Here is an 18,858-nt window from a genome sequence, read left to right as displayed (position 1 = left end):
AAACAGCTAGATCAATACACAGGTGCACCTTGTGCTGATATGGTATGGGCAGGTATTAGCTATGGACAATGAACACAACTGCATTTTATTGATGGCAATTTGAATGCAGAGATACCGTGACTAGATCCCGAGGCCCATTGTCTTGCCATTCATCTCCCGCCATTTCATTATGCACAGCCCCATGCTGCAAGGATCTGTAGACAATTCCTGGAAGCTTACAATGTCCCCGTTCTTCCATGGCCTGCATACTCAGACATGTATCCCATTGAGCATGTTTGGGATGCTCTGGATTGACGTATGACAGCGTGTTACTATTCCCGGCCACATCCAGCAACCGAAGAGAAGTGGGACAACATTACACAGGCCACAATAAACAGCCTGATCAACTCTATGTAAAGGAGATGTGTTGAGGCAAGTGGTGGTCACACCAGAAACTAACTGGTTATCTGATCCACGCCCCCTACCTTAAAGGTATCTGTGACCAACAGATGCATTTGTGTATTCTCAGTCATGTGAAATCCATAGATTAGGGCCTAATTGAATCTATTTCAATTGACTGATTTCCTTATACGAACTGTAACTCAGTAAAAATCGTTGAAGCTGTTGCATGTGGCGCTTATTTTTGTTCAGTGTACACGTTATAGCAATCTGTCAGCCGATGACGTAGCACGCACCACATTGTTGTCCCTTCTATCCACTCGCATTCCTGTTCCATTTAGTTCCATTCAGTGTTTGATTTGAGGATTCAGTCGATACATTGTATGCCCCAGGTCACATGCCAGCAACTCTAGCAGACCCACAACCTGTTTATGTGATCAAATAAGTTAAATACCATTGCCAGGAAAGATAAAAACATGATTCCATCATTATGAAAGATTTTTTTTATATATGTTCTTATAAAACAATGAAAACAATTTACACTTTTAAATGTACAGTCATTGATACAACATCCCCCAGAAAAACAACGTTCAACCGTAAGTTTTCGTCGATGCATAAAGAATACCCCATTGCCTCATGCAGAACGCACCAACTCAGAAAAACTATTTAAATCATAAAAACAATACAGCATCCTAGAAATCAGCCTTGAACAAAGATTTAAAAGTCAAACAGCAATACATAGAAATAAAAAACACGGTGCCCTCTTCATTTCACTATTTTGTCTTTTTCAGGTTGCAAAAGTGGCCAAAAATAAATTATACAAATATTAAAACATAACATAACATTTCGGTATTACCGTTTCTGATTTGTGCACGTGCAACATCGATGCACCGAGCTATGTTCAACATGTATAACTGCAGTTTGCTTAAAATCAAATATATCAAAACTAAATCCTCAAAACACCCGTACCCCTCCACACACAAATAAACAAAATAAAGATTAAGACATTGAAGATAACAACATCACAGCACATTTGCTGAGCTTCAGTGATAACATGAGTGTGTAGGGTTGTTTCAGTTGCTCTTGGTTTCGCCCAAGACGAGATGATTTAACTGGCTGGAGGAGGATGGGCAGCTCACAGGACACAGGGAGGCAGACTACAACAGCGTCTGTGGATGGGGCAGTGATGAGCAAATACCAGAGATGGTGAGATGAAGAGAAACGGAGACAGAGATGTCTGTATACATGTTGCTCTTATCTAAACGTAATGTCTCTCAACAATGTACAGATGTATTTGAAAGAGTGGGGGGAGGGCAGTGTTGAGTAGTGTGTTTTGTATGTTTGTGTGCCACATGCGTGTGAATGTCCACTGATCCAGCCACAAAAGGGTTGACACCGTTCAGGTACATGCCCACACACAAAACAATACATAGTACAGTTCTTAAAGGGGGTGTCTGAAAGGTCCTGAGAGTAGTGAGGGTAAGAAAGGATTCCAGTTGAGGCAGGGCAGAAGGTTCCTGAAAAGGGGGGCCTGTGATGAAAGGGTACTTAACTGTGCTCGGGGCTTACGTTTACTGGAACGAAAATAGTCATATGCTCCTTCAACAGACCCTTTTATCATTTTTGGGAATGGATGTGGCCCAAACGAGAATTGGAACCCCCACCGTTGGTTTTGCCAGCTCCACGCTCCCCTCCATTTATCCCACATTCATAACAAACAACAGACACAAAGACACAAAGCTGTAAGAAAAATGCTTTCTGTAAAGAATATAACCAAGCTAGTGAGAATATAGTGTATTTGTGTTGATTTATTTGACTGTATTCCTGTCAGATGGACATTTTTACAAAATGGCCACAAGTTTCACACAGACCCACCACCCCAAGCTAAGTTACTTCCGTTTTACGTCATTTAGCAAAGGTCTCACAGTTGTGTATAAATTGTTGAGTTTGATTCTACAGACACTAAGACTGTCTGTTAGCTAAATTAATGTATAATACCCCTTCATTCTAGCACACACACGCACACACACGCACACACACACACACACACACACACACACACACGGCTACAGTGTTTAAAGATCATTACTATGAGTCTTTTCTAAATGCACACAGGTGTGTACCCGCAGCTGGTACCCAAAACAAAAACCACGAAATATGCTAATTCTACAAATTGTAAAACATACTGCTTGGATATTTGTAAATACCTTTCAAATGGATTGTTAACCAAAAATGGACATTGAGATACTATCGTTGAGTTTATGGCACTATATTCTGTTTCATAAACTGAACGAGAAGGCTCGTCTCATATCACTGGCGTACCTTGTCATATTATAGCTTGCTCGTAACTGAAATGCCCTGTGTCAGCCTATCACACACTCAACGAAGGGTAAAAAATAACACCGCCAGAGCTCTCCATTTTGTGCGATTAATGCATTGTGGGAGTATTTGCTGTACCCTACACACCTTCATGAGTTACACACCTCATTATGTAAGTTATATCAGTACAATAGACATGTGTTCAAGCTATATGTTGAATCACACAGGCAAAAGTACTGTACCATTTCTTTTATAACACACGTCTCCCAGAGCATTCTGGGAGTTGGAGTCCTTTTCTTTTTTTTGGCTGATTCGCTTCAGGAACAGTATTAGGCCTCGCCGTGCGATCTTTGTGTTCTACAGTTCAATAAAAGCTCTCCTCTTTATTGGCTCTGCTCTGACGCAGGAGTGTATAAGACCTCAGTTACAAAAAATAAAAACCTACAAGCAGGGACAGAGAAGGATTTCCTCTGGGTGCACAGCCTGAGGGAGTTGGCTTGTGCGGTGTGCGGGAGTAAAAAAAAAAAAAATAGGCGTGTCTACTTGCAGGCTCTTCTGTCTAGGCAATTCGGTTTCAGATGAGCCAACGGGGATCCATTGGTTCTCTGTAGCCCCTGTGTCAGTCCAGCCCAGAGCGAGGCAGGGATTCTGGGGGTAGGAGGTGCACCACAGAGAGGGTGGCGGCGTAACGGCAGGTCCCTCTCCCCAAAAGCAGGTCAGAGTGGTGGAGGGGTAAGTGCTCCTCTTCTCCCCTACCACCCCACCCCCGGAGGGAGATAGTGTGGTTGGAATGTGACAGAAGCAGCAGGTGGAGGATAGAACGTAAGAATGTGGGTGGGTGGGTGGGGGTTCTTTCCCCCTCTTATGCTTAAAAGTTACACATTTTCTTGTACATAATGTTACACCTTAACTTACTTGCACTCGTTTTTTTTCTCTACTGCCCATGTCTTCCACATACCTAACCAGACTCACTGACAAATCTATTCCCCACTCATTTCCCCACGCATGAAACGCACTGTGGCTGAGTTTCCAATAAATCAGGGTAATCCTAACCCCCCCCCCGGCTTAGGTCACACGTCCTCTTTGCGAATGCTTTTGCACGCCCTCTCCGAGGTCACTTCCTGTGTCCGGTGTGAGCTCACTTCCTCTGCGGGGTGTCGGTGAAAAGCATGCTGAACTTGCGAAGCTGCTCGCTGGCCGAGTGGCTCTCTTCCTGCAGCCGCTGGTTATTCTGCCGCAGGTTAGCCATCTCAGCCAACAGGTGCACTTTGTCCTTCTTCTCCTGAGGGACAGAGAGGGAGGGGAAGGTGGGGGAGAGAGAGCGAAAGGGACGGAAGAGTTTATTTATTATCAGTTTCAGTTCTTACCTGCGTCAGAGGTACAGCCATATAAATTAGCATTGAGACTAAATGTTCTTCTGGTGTACCTTCTCCAGGTCAGTGTTGAGCTGCTTCAGCATCACCTCTAGGCTGTACAGTCGCCCCGAGAGGGCGTTGGGTACCTCATCCCTGAAAACACACAAAGACATTTAACTCAACACTGTCACCTGGGTTTAGGTAGCAGGTAGGGCAGACAGGTTTAACAAGGTGTGTGTTCAACAGAACAACAGAGTTCATCAGGACCGTACGACGCAGTAGGTTAGTTCGGGAAACAAGAGGCCGTTTCAGTGATAGGTTGTAGTTATGCCCTGGGACAGCACAAGCTGACCGGCCGGACTGCTGTAACTCAAACACTCCACTGTTTGTTCACGACAGAAGGTATTCAGAGATCCCTTGGTAACTGGTTTGATCCATGTGTAACTACCACAGCTAACTATGGGATGGTGGTTCCCTACATGTGACAGGTGAGGTTGACCTGACCAAAGGGAAATGGGGAAATCCAAGAGTAGGCCGTGCTTTTATACACTCACATTTTGGGTTTAGGATTTGGAGTCTCAGGGTCAAACAGACGAAACGTTCCTAATCGGCTGTGACTGCTGTGAACTTAAGATTGTGCGTCCGTGGCAGTGTCTATGGATCGTGATTGTTTGAGCTTGTGCGTGAATCTTGGGTGTGCGAGTTGGTGTCGTGTGTGTGTGTGAATATTTGTGAATTCATGCAAAGTGTGTGTGTGTGCGTCTCAGAGACTTACCCGCCGAAGGTGGGGGTAGTGCGTGGAGTCTGAGGTGTTTGGAATTGGATTGGACTCTTGATCGGCCGCATGTCTGGAACCCCAACTTGAGGCTCACTGAGCGAGAAGAGCGACACTGCCCTTTGCACTGTAAAAAACACACAGAGACACACTGTTACAATGCTGCATTTCCCCATTCACAATCAGCTACCAATCTACAAATGCTGATTTTTTTTCTCTATCTATCTATCTATCTATCTATCTATCTATCTATCTATCTATCTATCTATCTATCTATCTATCTATCTATCTATCTATCTATCTATCTATCTATCTATCTATCTTCACAAGGTCTCCAGGGACATTTCACACAATCAAGCCCAGCCAGGAGCAGCTTAGCTGGGCTAGGGCAGTAATTGAGGCCCAGGATCATGTGTCAATAGGGGCCGTATGTGTTTGTGCCTGCTGGAGCTGCTGTGAGAAGCTTTGTGGTGGCAGGAGACCAGAGGGAGCCAGGTGTCAGGAACTGAGGTGAGTCTCCCTCTTTCCCTCGCCCTCTCTGCATGTATACACAAACAAAATGTCTCTCGAAAATATCTGAACACACACAGAATACTCACACTCACCCTCGTAGGCCTTGGCAGCGTTGACCAGACTGGCCCACTCCAGGCCACAGGCAGTGTCAGGCAGGGGCATGAGCCCCGGGTCCAGCCTCCTCAGGGGAGGGACCTTATCCCTCACCTCTGTCAGAGACAGCTCCGATGCAGACAGAGGGACTGGCCAGGCAGGAGGGGGGGCAAGTTAAGTAGTCTTAGCATTCATGATGATGTCACGTGATAAACTTTGCTTCTTGATAAACCATCATTATGTACGGATACAATGAAGTGAGAAGGTAATGACATCAAGCTGTGGCCATACTCACCCTTCTTGTTGGGCATGTGGTTGGCAGAGTGTGCATGGCGCCGGGTGGGTAGGGTGCAGGTAAACAGCAGGTCGCTGGGAGTACCCTGGTCAAACAGGGGGGCAGAGTTGGCATAGCTGGCATCCCTGCGCCCGCTGCACAAAGACTCGTCGGAGAACGTGCGCTGAAGAGTGTGTCGAGGAGACTGAAAAGAGAAGGGAGGGAGGTTAGTCGTGGGGTAGTATGTTTGTGGGTGAGCAAGTTTGGGGTGTGTATGTGTAAAATAGTGTGTTGTGTATGTGTGTGGGTGTATATGTGTATGGACAGTACCGGTCAAAAGTTTGGACACATCTATTCATTCAAGGGTTTTTCTTTATTTTACTATTTTCTAAATTGATTCTACACACTGAAACACATCAAAACTATTAAATAACACATATGGAATCATGTAGTAACCAAAAAAGTGTTAAACACATCAAAATATATGTATGATTTGAGTTCTTCAAAGTAGCCACCATTTGCCTTGACAGCTTTGCACACTCTTGGCATTCTCTCAACCAGCTTCACCTGGAATGCATTTCAATTAACAGGTGTGCCTTGTTAAAAGTTAATTTGTGGAATTTCTTTCCTTCTTAATGTGTTTGGGCCAATCAGACAAGGTATGGGTGGTATACAGAATATAGCCCTATTTGGTAAAATACCAAGTCCATATTATGGCAAGAACAGCTTAAATAAGCACGACAAATTACGACAGTCCATCATTACTTTAAGACATGAAGAAGGTCAGTCAATCCGGAAAATTTCAAGAACTTCAGAAGTTTCTTCAAGTGCAGTCGCAAAAACCATCAAGCGCTATGATGAAAGTTGCTCTCATGAGGACCGCCACAGGAATGGAAGACCCAGAGCTACCTCTGCTGCAGGGGATAAGTTCATTAGAGTTATCAGCCTCAGAAATTGCAGCCCAAATAAATGCTTCACAGAGTTCAAGTAACAGACACATCTCAACATCAACTGTTCAGAGGAGACTGCGTGAATCAGGCCTTCATGGTCAAATTGCTGCAAAGAAACCACTACTAAAGGACACCAACAAGAAGAAGAGACATGCTTGGGACAAGAGACACGAGCAATGGACATTAGACCGGTGGAAATCCGTCCTTTGGTCTGATGAGTCCAAATTTGAGATTTTTGGCTCCAACAGCCATGTCTATGTAAGACGCAAAGTAGGTGAACAGATGATCTCCGCATGTGTGGTTCCCACCGTGAAGCATGGAGGAGGAGGTGTGATGGTGCTTTGCTGGTGACGGTCAGTGATTTATTTAGAATACAAGGCACACTTAACCATCATGGCTACCACAGCATTCTGCAGCGATACACCATCCCATCTGGTTTGCGCTTACTGTGACTATCATTTGTTTTTCAACAGGACAATGACCCAACACACCTCCAGGCTGTGTAAGGGCTATTTGACCAAGAAGGAGAGTGATGGAGTGCTGCATCAGATGACCTGGTCACCACAAACACTCGACATCAACCCAATTGAGATGGTTTGGGATGAGTTGGACCACAGAGTGAAGGAAAAGCAGCCAACAAGTGCTCAGCATATGTGGGAACTCCATTAAGACTGTTGGAAAAGCATTCCTCATGAAGCTGGTTGAGAGAATCCCAAGAGTGTGCAAATCTGTCATCAAGGCAAAGGGTAGCTACTTTGAAGAATATAAAATATAAAATGTTGGTTACTACATGATTCCATATGTGTTATTTCATAGTTTTGATGTCTCCACTATTATACAACAATGTAGAAAATAGTAAAAATAAAGAAAAACCCTTGAATAAGTAGGTGTGTCCAAACTTTTGACTGGTTCTGTATGTACTGGGTTTGTGTGTACTGTGTGTGTCCCTCACCGTGTCTCTTTGTGGCATCTCTCCAGGGTTGTCCATGATGATGAGTTTCTTCAGGTCGTCCTCAACGGTGCTCTTGTGGGATCTCCGTGGAGACCGCAGGTCCCTTAGCGATGCTCGAAGACGGGGCTGTCCGAACACGTTCTTAGAATTCACGTCCACCTGTCTGAACACACACACACAGCAGGAATATAATGTAGGTTAAATAACACAACTTGTCCCATTGAGCATGGCTTAACATAGTGGCGTGATGCTTGGCTTTTGTGTTGGTAGTGCCACGGTGGACCAGTGCATCTCAATGCACACACACACACTGATCTGGAGCATCAGCATTTGTGGGTTCGATTACAGGCTCAAAATGGCCAGAAACAAAGCACTTCTGAATCTCGTCATTCTATTCTTGTTCTGACAAATTAAGGCTATTCCATGCTCTTGCCTAGAAGGCCAGCATCCCGGAGTCACCTGTTGACGTTGAGACTGGTGTTTTGCGGGTACTATTCAATGAAGCTGCCAGTTGAGGACTTGTGAGGTGTCTCTTTCTCAAACTAGACACTCTAATGTACTTGTCCTCTTGCTTAGTTGTGCACTGGGGCCTCCCACTCCTCCTTCTATTCTGATTAGGGCCAGTTTGCGCTGTTCTGTGAAGGGAGTAGTGCACAGCATTGTATGAGATCTTCAGTTTCTTGGAAATTTCTCACATGGAATAGCCTTCATTTCTCAGAACAAGAAGAGACTGACTAGATTCAGCAGAAAGTTCTTTGTTTCTGGCCATTTTGAGCCTTTAATCGAACCCACAAATGCTGATCCTGCAGATACACAACTACTCTAAAGAAGGGCAGTTGTATTGCTTCTTTAATCAGTACAACAGTTTTCAGCTGTGCTAACATAATTGCAAAAGGGTTTTCTAATGATCAATTAGCCTTTTAAAATGATAAACTTGGATTAGCTAACACAACGTGCCATTGGAACACAGGAGTGATGGTTACTGATAATTGGCCTCCGTACCTCTATGTAGATATTCCTTTTATTTTTTATATCAGCTGTTTCCAGCTACAATAGTCATTTACAACATTAACAATGTCTCCACTGTATTTCTAATCAATTTGATGTTATTTTAAATGGACAAAAACGACCCTAAACTTTTGAATGGCAGTGTATTCACTCACTCACTCACTCACTCACTCACTCACTCACTCACTCACTCACTCACTCACTCACCACCACTCACTCACTCACTCACTCACTCACTCACTCACTCACTCACTCACTCACTCACTCACTCACTCACTCACTCACTCACTCACTCACTTCTTGCTGCTGCTGTTACTGTCAGAGCTGTAGGTAGTGGGTGTGTTTGAACGGGAGGGGGCGTTGTCGTCTGGTTGCCAGGCGCCCAGTCTGCTCTTGCTGTATAAGGCCTTGGGGGCGGAGCTGGACAGAGGGGTGGAGCTGAGTAGAGCAGAGTTAGGCGTGACTGTGGCGGCTCGGACCGGCCGTGATTTCTCTGCTGCAGGGGTCTTGTAACCCTGGGGTGTGTAGCAGGCCCTGTGACGACACACAGACGCACGGCATTAATGTACAGAGAAACACATGCTCAAATCCATAAACCGATCTATCTAGCCGTCTACATGCATAACAAAGTCAATATAAATGATGCACAGGTTTAGAGATATGCTTGAGTTGATGGATCCATTCAGGGTGGGATACATAACTGACACAACAACCCACACGTCATGCAGAACAGCTGCAGGTGGAATTCACCTCTCAAATCCCCTTTTTCTCCTGACCCATTTCCACCAAAAGCCACTTTAACCAACATACCAACCAACCAGCAGCAACATCTGTGAATATCCCTGACCAGCTATCATGGCTTTCTCTGGACATACATCCAACAAACCATCCACCCAATCACTCAAGCAACCACTCATCTACAAAATGTCCATCCAACCCACCGTCACTCAACACCTCCACCCATCCATCTTAACACTCACACGTCTCTATCCCCATTTCCTAAGCTCCTGTACCACAGTTTAGACTACATACCTGTACGTTATTTGTTGTGTCCCACTGTGTGATGGGTGCCTCTGTGTGTCAGAGTGCCAGTGTGCTGTCCTGTTCCCCTGAAGTGACTGGATATAAACTGGGAGACTGGAGTGATGGAACTGGGGGTCTAAACCCCCAATCCTTTAATCCCCCTCTAAGAGTAGCTGAACTCTAAATATGTTGTCCTATGTGTATGTAGGGCAAGGGTGGCACATCTGGCCCATACATGACCCCCATAAGGATTACACACTGATGTGTTTCGGTACGTTCAGTATGAGGGGTGGGATGCCTGTGTGGACAAAACATACCGTTCTTTGTCCTACCCACTCTCTTACCACTACTTAAAGCTAAACTGCGTTGGAGTGTATAAGCAGTGTGTCTCTCTTGTACCTGGGTTTAAATGAGTCTGGCTTCTCCACGTTGGATCCTGGAGGAGGGAAGGTACGCGTGCGGTATCCTTTGTTCTGATTGGCAGGTAATACAGGTGACGACTCTAGTCTCCGCCCCTCGACTCCGTTGCCCCTCACCCCAGAGACGTCCTGCAGCCCGCTATTATAGGTTGCTGAACAGTGCAGGGGCTTCTGTGATTGGCTGGACTGGTTTCCGTGGCGACCGCCGGGCTTGGTGTTGTAGAGGGTGGGGGCATCGATGCCGCTGTCACTGGAGCCGCCCTTACTGAGGGGGTCGGGGTCAGGTTCAGCCAGGTCGCCTAGGCAACCCCCGGATATCCCCGGGCCTCCTCTCTCCCCCCCGGCCCCGTCGAACCAGCGCTCGTCACTGTGGCTGCTGGACGCGTTACTGGAGAGAGTGTTACTGCTGGAGTGGCTGGAGTACTGGGTCTCACCCTACAGAGAGGGGGATGAGGTGAGAGAAAGAGACGGTAGATACACAGAAAAGCAACTGGCATAAAATCTCTCTCTCTCTAAAAAAAAAGAAGACAGTTATTTCTGACCTTTGAGTGTCTGTTGGGGGAGTCTTTCCCTGGGATGTCCTGTCGGGTGGGTCTCCTCTGCCCTCCTCCTCCTGGCCCCCGAGACGATGACGCTGGGACATGCCATAGGGGCTCTGGGCAGAGAAAACACACACCATTACGCATCACAGGTTTAATGTAGTGACAGGTGTGGTATGTAGGCCAGCGTTATGTTATGTTTTTAATTATTGTTGTGTGTGTGTGTGTGTGTGTGTGTGTGTGTGTGTGTGTGTGTGTGTGGTCACTGTATTGGGGTAGTCAGTATTTAAGCCTCTTTTCTGATGTCTAACTCAGTTCGATTTGGACCCTCTCCAATTGACTCTCTTTAATCCTGACTCTCTATTTCTGTGTGTGTGTATGGATATGTACAGTTGAAGTCGGGGGTTTACATATACATTTAAACTCAGTTTTTCACAATTCCTGATATTTAATCCTAGTAAATATTCCCTGTCTTTGGTCAGTTAGGATCACCACTTTATTTTAAGAATGTGAAATGTCAGAATAACAGTGGAGAGAATGATTTATTTCAGCTTTTATTTCTTTCATCACATTCCCAGTGGGTCAGAAGTTTACATACACATTAGTATTTGGTAGCCTTGCCTTGAAATGGTTTAACTTGGGTCAAACGTTTCGGGTAACCTTCCACAAGCTTCCCACAATAAGTTGGGTGAATTTTGGCCCATTCCTCCTGACAGAGCTGGTGTAACTGAGTCAGGTTTGTAGGACTCATTGCTCGCACACACTTTTTCAGTTTTGCCCACAAATTTTCTATAGGTTTGAGGTCAGGGCTTTGTGATGGCCACTCCCAATACCTTGACTTTGTTGTCCGTAAGTCATTTTGCCACAACTTTGGAAGTATATGCTTGGGGTCATTGTCCATTTGGAAGACCCATTTATGACCAAGCTTTAACTTCCTGACTGATGTCTTGACATATTGCTTCAATATATCCACATCATTTTCCTCCCTCATGATGCCGTCTATTTTGTGAAGTGCACGAGGCCCTCCCTGTAGCAAAGCACCCCCACAACATGATGCTGCCACCCCCGTGCTTCACGGCTGGGATGGTGTTCTTCGGCTTGCAAGCCTCCTTTTTATGGTGGTTTTGGAGCAGTGGCTTCTTCCTTGCTGAGCGGCCTTTCAGGATATGTCGATATAGGACTTGTTTTGACTGTGGATATAGATACTTTTGTACCTGTTTCCTCCAGCATCTTCACAAGATCCTTTGCTGTTGTTCTGGGATTGATTTGCACTTTTCGCACCAAAGTACGTTAATCTCTAGGAGAACAGAACGCGTCTCCTTCCTGAGCGGTATGACGGATGCGTGGTCCCATGGTGTTTATACTTGCGTACTATTGTTTGTACAGATGAACGTGGTACCTTCAGGCGTTTGGAAATTGCTCCCAAGGATGAACCAGACTTGGGGAGGTCTACAATTTTTTTTCTGTGGTCTTGACTGATTTCTTTTGGTTTTCCGATGATGTCAAGCAAAGAGGCACTGAGTTTGAAGGTAGGCCTCGAAATACATCCACAGGTACACCTCCAATTGACTCAAATGATGTCAGATGCTATCAGAAGCTTCTAAAGCCATGACATAATTTTCCAAGCTGTTTAAAGGCACAGTCAACTTAGTGTGTGTAAACCTCTGACCCACTGGAATTCTGTCGATAAACACATTTTGGAAAAATTACTTGTCATGCACAAAGCAAGCTAGCCACTTAAAGTATTTTTTTTTTTATAGATATATGTGTGTGTGCGTTCTGTATGTTTGTCTACATATTTGTGTTTGTATACCTGTCTTGCAGCGCTCCATAGTGCTGTCCTGGCTGGTGAAGCCCGAGGAGGACTCTCCACTAGAGGTGATGTCCAGACTGAGATGAGGTTCGTAGGCCAGCAAGGGGCGCTGGGCTGAACCGTACCTATACAGATATAAGAGCAACAGTGAGGTTACACACACACACACACACACACACACACACACACACACACACACACACACACACACACACACACACACACACACACACACACACACACACACACACACACACACACACACACACACACACACACACACACACACACACACACACACACGGTGTAATACCGTACTATATACCAGTTTTGATGCATGAACTGGTTTGGGTTTTTACTTTACCTTCTACAACGGTATATGTTAAATGTAAAAAGTCAGTTTCTGTTTTTTTAGTTTACTCCATTTGCTACTTAAGCCTTCTCTCCCTATCCTCCTGCAAATATTTTTTACATTCTAACAAAGTACTAGCGAACATAAGCTAAATGCAAGGACAGACAACCCAGGTCATGAAGTTGTAGAACTATCTCAAAAGGCTACACACACTTGATCCAGAAGGGGATGGATTGTCTGTGCTGCAACCAAGAAGCTTGATATTGCAAGCTAGCCCCTTCACTTTGTAGCTAGCAAATTAGCAAACCAAAAGTATAGCTGGAGCCCTGAACTGGAGAAAATCTATTTGGCACATCTTAAATAGTTAATTTATAGTTATAAGATATTTATAGATGGCAAACATTAGTAGTGAATTTCAAGTGGAACTTGATCACCACTCTTGTGCTTCTCAACTGAAGATCGACATGTTTTCTACACGGTGCTCTTCGTAAACAAACATACCATGTGACTGGCTCAATATAAGTTATTAGGGGGAAAAATGTGGGGGGAGGTATATATGGTATACCACACAAGCCTGGTTAAAAATATTGGGATATGATATTTTGGCCATACTGCCCAACCCTAACTCACACTCAGGTTACACAGACTCAGATTTAGGCAGACAACAACAAAAAAGGTACACAAAAACGGGCTGACTCCATTTAGTCGACCGGTCCATTGTGTGGTCGTAAGGATGTTTGTCCACGGAGATTTCTCTCGTCGAGCAGTCGCAAATCACAATGGTGCACAAAACACCAGTCTGATCTACGCCTGTCTCAGTGGACTGATCCAATGGTGCACAAAACACCAGTCTGATCTACGCCTGTCTCAGTGGACTGATCCAATGGTGCACAAAACACCAGTCTGATCTACGCCTGTCTCAGTGGACTGATCCAATGGTGCACAAAACACCAGTCTGATCTACGCCTGTCTCAGTGGACTGATCCAATGGTGCACAAAACACCAGTCTGATCTACGCCTGTCTCAGTGGACTGATCCAATGGTGCACAAAACACCAGTCTGATCTACGCCTGTCTCAGTGGACTGATCCAATGGTGCACAAAACACCAGTCTGATCTACGCCTGTCTCAGTGGACTGATCCAATGGTGCACAAAACACCAGTCTGATCTGCGCCTGTCCCAGTGGACTGATCCATTGCGGAGGCCATAGGGATGGTACAGTCCATCACACCATTGTCCAAGACAATGGTCACCAACCTTTTCTGAGTCAAGATCACATTCCAAGTAAAGAAAACAAGCCAAAATCTACCGCTCAGATAAAGTTTTTTAAAAACCCTAGAGGTTAAAGCATCAGACAAGCTCAGTGCATATAGTTGAAATTATTCAAACACATAGGGTGTGTCTATATATGAAAAAATACACGTTTTAAAGTTTTGACCAATCGGGCAGACGATTCTCGGTCGTCCAATATATCCCCGCCCCCCCCCGGGGACAGCCCTAACACACATAGATATGTTTAAGAGCATTTCCCAGATTCTGTTTTTGCTATGTTCCATGGTGGCGCTTATTTCAAACATGTTTCTCTGGTTGGGCAGGATGTAATAATCACCAAACACACAGGTAAAACTACACAATGGAGTCTTAATCCAAGAGTGTGTTCGTACAGGCCTCACTGACAGAAGCTCGACAGTCAAATCAGTCAAAGGTCTGCAGCAAGTTAGCTACCACTCCTAGCAACAACCGCCAAAAGCCTGCCAAGTATCATGCAAAGGAAATGCCAGGGAACAGGAAGGAGTGACATCCTCCTCCAATACAAACAAATGGAGACCTCAATGATAGCTCAATGCACACAAACAGAGACAAACACAGAGCCAGTCAGAGACAACCCGAGAGACACACACACACACACAAAGACACTAACACACACACACTCTGTTGACTGACCTGTCAGGTGAGGGTTTGTAGCGTATGAAGGTCCCGCTGAGTACGGGGCCCCCCAGGGCCACCATGCCCCCCAGGCCAGAGGGGGAGGAGAAGCTGGCTGAGGGGTTCCTGTAGGGCAGCACTCTGTCGCCCCCCGCTGGCGACAGGCAGTAGTGGTTCTCAGGGAAACTCACCGGCCTGCAGAGGGGACAGCAGAGTTTAAAGTCAGTATATTAATAAAGCGTCATAGAGTATGAGTGCTGATCTATGATCAGTTTTAACTTTTAGATCATTATTTATATGGTTATATGGATAGAGAGCACCTGATCCTGATCCACCAAAAGTATGTGGACACCTGCTCTTAGAAAATCACATTCCCAAATCATGGAGTTGGTCCCCCTTTTGCCGCTATAACAGCCTCCACTCTTCTGGGAAAGTTTTCCACTAAATGTTGGAACATTTCTGCAGGGACTTGCTTCCATTCAGCCACAAGAGCATTAGTGAGGTCAGGCACGGATGTTGGGCGATTAGGCCTGACTCGCAGTCGGCGTTCCAATTCATCCCAAAGGTGTTCGATGGGGTTGAGGTCAGGGCTCTGTGCAGGACAGTCAAGTTCTTCGACACCAAATCTCGTCAAACCATTTCTGTATAGACCTAGCTCTGTGCACGGGGACATTGACATGCTGAAACAGGAAAGGGCCTTCCCCAAACTGTTGCCACAAAGTTCGAAGCACATAATCGTCTCGAATGTCATTGTATGCTGTAGCGTTAAGATTTCCCTTCACTGGAACCAAGAGGCCTAGCCTGAACCATGAAAAACAGCCACAGACCATTATAACTTCTCCACCAAACTTTAGAGTTGGCACTATGCATTGGGGCAGTTAGTGTTCTGATGGCGTTTACCAAACCCAGATTTGTCCATCGAACTGCCACATGGTGAAGTGTGATTCATCACTCCAGAGAACGCAATTCCACTGAGTCCAATGGCGGCGAGCTTTACACCACTCCGGCTGACGCTGCGCATGGTGATCTTAGGCTTGTGTGCAGCTGCTCGGCCAAGGAAACAGTTATTGTGATGACGCTGCTTCCAGAGGAAGTTTGGAACTCGGTACGAGTGTTTCAACCGAGGACAGACGATTTTTATGCGCTTCAGCACTCGCCGGTCCTGTTCTGTGAGTCTGTGTGGCCTACTGCTTTTGCGTTGTTGCTCCTAGACGTTTCCACTTCACAATAACAGCACTTACAGTTGACCGGGGAAGCTCTAGCAGAGCAGAAATGTGACCAACTGACTTGTTGGAAAGGTGGCCTCCTATTCTGGTGCCACGTTGAAAGTCACTGAGCTCTTCAGTTAGGCCCTTCTACTGACAATATTTGTCTATGGAGATTGCATGGCTGTGTGCCATGTTGCCGAATCCACTAATTTGAAGGGGCGTCCACATAGTTTTGTAAATATAGTGTATCTAAAAGTAGAATTGAGAAATATTTGATCAAAGCTGGCATGTTTATGACATTTTGCCTTACCCAGGCCTCCTTAATTACTCCCTAAAGTTTCATCTAAGTGCTACAAAGCTAAATTCAGTGTCATACGAAGCTTTACCATGTCCATTGTAAAGAGTACGAAATTGATTTCAATAAACACATTTACATTAATGAATGAAAGTAGAAGACATTTTTCAGTATATTGTTGAGCATAATATACTCTAAGGCAGGGCTCTAAATGAAGAAAAAACTAGAAAATAAGATTTTTAAAAAACTGATTGAGAAACAGCCTATATTGGGCCTAGGTAGTGACCTAGAAACGAACATGTAACACTGTAAATACAATAATGTATTATTAAAGATAAAATGTTGATACGAATACTTGTCATGAAAATTACAAAGTCATTTGTGTGGAATATTAGGTTTCTATACTGAACAAAAATATAAACGCAACATGTAAAGTGTTGGTCCCATGTTTCATGAGCTGAAATAAAACACCCCAGACATTTTCCATATGCACGAAAAGCTTATTTCTCAACCCCCCCAAAAATGGCACACATTTGTTTACATCCCTGTTAGTGAGAATGTGTCCTTTGCCAAGATAATCCATCCACCTGACAGGTGTGGTATATCAAGAAGCCGATTAAACAGCAAGCTCATTACACAGGTGCACCTTGTGCTGGGGACCCCCAAAAAAGGCCACTAAAATATGTAGCTTTGTCACACAATTGCCACAGATTTCTCAAGTTTTGAGGCAGCGTGCAATTGGCATGCTGACTGCTGGAATGTCCACCAGAGCTGTTTCCAGAGAATTGAATGTTAATATCTCTACCATAAACTGCCTCTAACGTCATTTTAGAGATTCTGGCAGTACGTCCAACCGACACAATCGCAGACCACGTGTAACCATGCCAACCCAGGACCTCCACATCTGGCTTCTTCACCTGCAGGATCGTCTGAGACCAGACAGCCAGACAGCTGATGAAACTTGGGGTTTGCACAACTGAAGAATTTCTGCACAAACCTGACTGCCGTTCGGCGTCCTAAATGACTTCAGTGGTCAAATTCTCACCTTCGGCATGCTGGAGAAGTGTGCTCGTCATGGGTGAATCTCGGTTTCAACTGTACCAGGCAGAAGGCAGACAGCGTGCATGGAGTCGATTGTAGATATGATTGTGGACTACAGGAAAAATAGGACCAAGCACGTCCCCATTGTCATCGATGGGGCTGCAGTGGAGCAGGTTGAGAGCTTCAAGTTCCTTGGTGTCCACATCACCAACAAACTAACATGGTCCAAACACACCAAGACAGTCGTGAAGAAGGCATGACAAAGCCTATTCCCCCTCAGGAGACTGAAAAGATTTGGCATGGGTCCTCAGATCCTCAAAAGGTTCTACAGCTGCACCAATCGAGTTGCATCACTGCCTGGTATGGCAACTGCTCGGCCTCCAACCGCAAGGCACTACAGAGGGTACTTGCGAACGGCCCAGTACATCACTGAACCAAGCTCCCTGTCATCCAGGACCTCTATACCAGGCGGTGTCAGAGGAAGGCCCTAAAAATTGTCGAAGACTCCAGCCACCCTAGTCATAGACTGTTCTCTCTGCTGCCGCATGGCAAGCGGTACCGGAGCGCCAAGTCTAGGTCCAAGAGGCTTCTAAACAGCTTCTAACCCCAAGCCATTAGACTCCTGAACATCTAACCAAAGGGCTACCCAGACTACTTGCATCCCCCCCTCTTTTACACCACTGCTACTCTGTTGTGATCTATGCATAGTCACTTTAATAACTCTACCTATATGTACATATTACCTCAACTAACTGGTGCCCCCGCACATTGACTCTGTACCGGTACCCCCCTGTATATAGTCTCGCTATTGTTATTTTACTGCTGCTCTTTAATTACTTGTTACTTTTATTTCTTATTCTTATCCTTTTTTTTTTTTAACTGCATTGTTGGTTAGGGGCTCGTAAGTAAGCAATTTCACTGTAATGTCTACACCTGTTGTATTCGGTGCATGTGACTAATACAATTTGATTTGATTTGTATGGGCGAACGGATAGCTGATATCAACATTCTGAACATAATCCCACCACCCCCATGGGGCACTATGTAATGGGCAGGCATAAACTACGGACCTTGAAAACAACTGCATTTTATCGATGGCAATTTCAATGCACAGAGATACCCTGACGAGATCCTGAGACCCATTGTCGTGCCATTCATCCACCGCCATCTCCTTATGTTTCAGCATGATAATGCACGGCCCCATGTCGCAAGGATCTGTACTGAATTCCATACTCACCAGACATGTCACCCATTGAGCATGTTTGGAATGCTCTGGATCGACGTCTACGACAGCATGTTCCAGTTCCCGCCAATATCCAGCAACTTCGCACAGCCATTGAAGAGGAGTGGGGCAACTTTCCACAGGCCACAATCAACAGCCTGATCAACTCTATGCGAAAGAGATGTGTCGCGCTGAAATCCTTCTCTTTCTTTCTTTCTCTCTTTCTTTCTTTCTGTGCACCCTGACCCGTAATACGGGTCAGATCCTTTGACCTGGTTGGACTGGAAGCGAGCCACTATTGCTCTAGTAACGATGCAACCGTGATGCTAACGAATCCGTACTTAATTGTTTCTCCAGGGGCACTGGGAAACAACAGTAAAGTGAAGCCTTGTTACAACAATTA

General features: G+C 45.3%; 1 protein-coding gene across 1 annotated transcript in view; it reads right to left on the bottom strand.

Annotated features, from left to right (window-relative positions):
• Nucleotides 1-866: 866 nt before the first annotated feature.
• LOC112266744 (signal-induced proliferation-associated 1-like protein 3) overlaps nucleotides 867-18,858 on the bottom strand; it is a 103,713-nt gene continuing 85,721 nt past the window's right edge. The window contains exons 13-24 of the mRNA XM_042296650.1: nucleotides 17,238-17,287; nucleotides 14,708-14,884; nucleotides 12,412-12,536; nucleotides 10,602-10,714; nucleotides 10,040-10,494; nucleotides 8,915-9,151; nucleotides 7,610-7,772; nucleotides 5,729-5,912; nucleotides 5,433-5,582; nucleotides 4,828-4,954; nucleotides 4,124-4,205; nucleotides 867-3,979 (exon numbers count right to left, since the gene is read on the bottom strand). Coding sequence (XP_042152584.1) covers nucleotides 3,836-3,979; nucleotides 4,124-4,205; nucleotides 4,828-4,954; nucleotides 5,433-5,582; nucleotides 5,729-5,912; nucleotides 7,610-7,772; nucleotides 8,915-9,151; nucleotides 10,040-10,494; nucleotides 10,602-10,714; nucleotides 12,412-12,536; nucleotides 14,708-14,884; nucleotides 17,238-17,287 — 2,007 coding nt within the window. The 3' untranslated portion in view covers nucleotides 867-3,835. The remainder of the gene's footprint in view (nucleotides 3,980-4,123; nucleotides 4,206-4,827; nucleotides 4,955-5,432; nucleotides 5,583-5,728; nucleotides 5,913-7,609; nucleotides 7,773-8,914; nucleotides 9,152-10,039; nucleotides 10,495-10,601; nucleotides 10,715-12,411; nucleotides 12,537-14,707; nucleotides 14,885-17,237; nucleotides 17,288-18,858) is intronic.

This window comes from Oncorhynchus tshawytscha, linkage group LG14 (genome assembly GCF_018296145.1).
Source record: "Oncorhynchus tshawytscha isolate Ot180627B linkage group LG14, Otsh_v2.0, whole genome shotgun sequence".
NCBI classification, from domain to species: Eukaryota; Metazoa; Chordata; class Actinopteri; order Salmoniformes; family Salmonidae; genus Oncorhynchus; species Oncorhynchus tshawytscha.
This window is presented reverse-complemented; position numbering and strand designations above follow the sequence as displayed.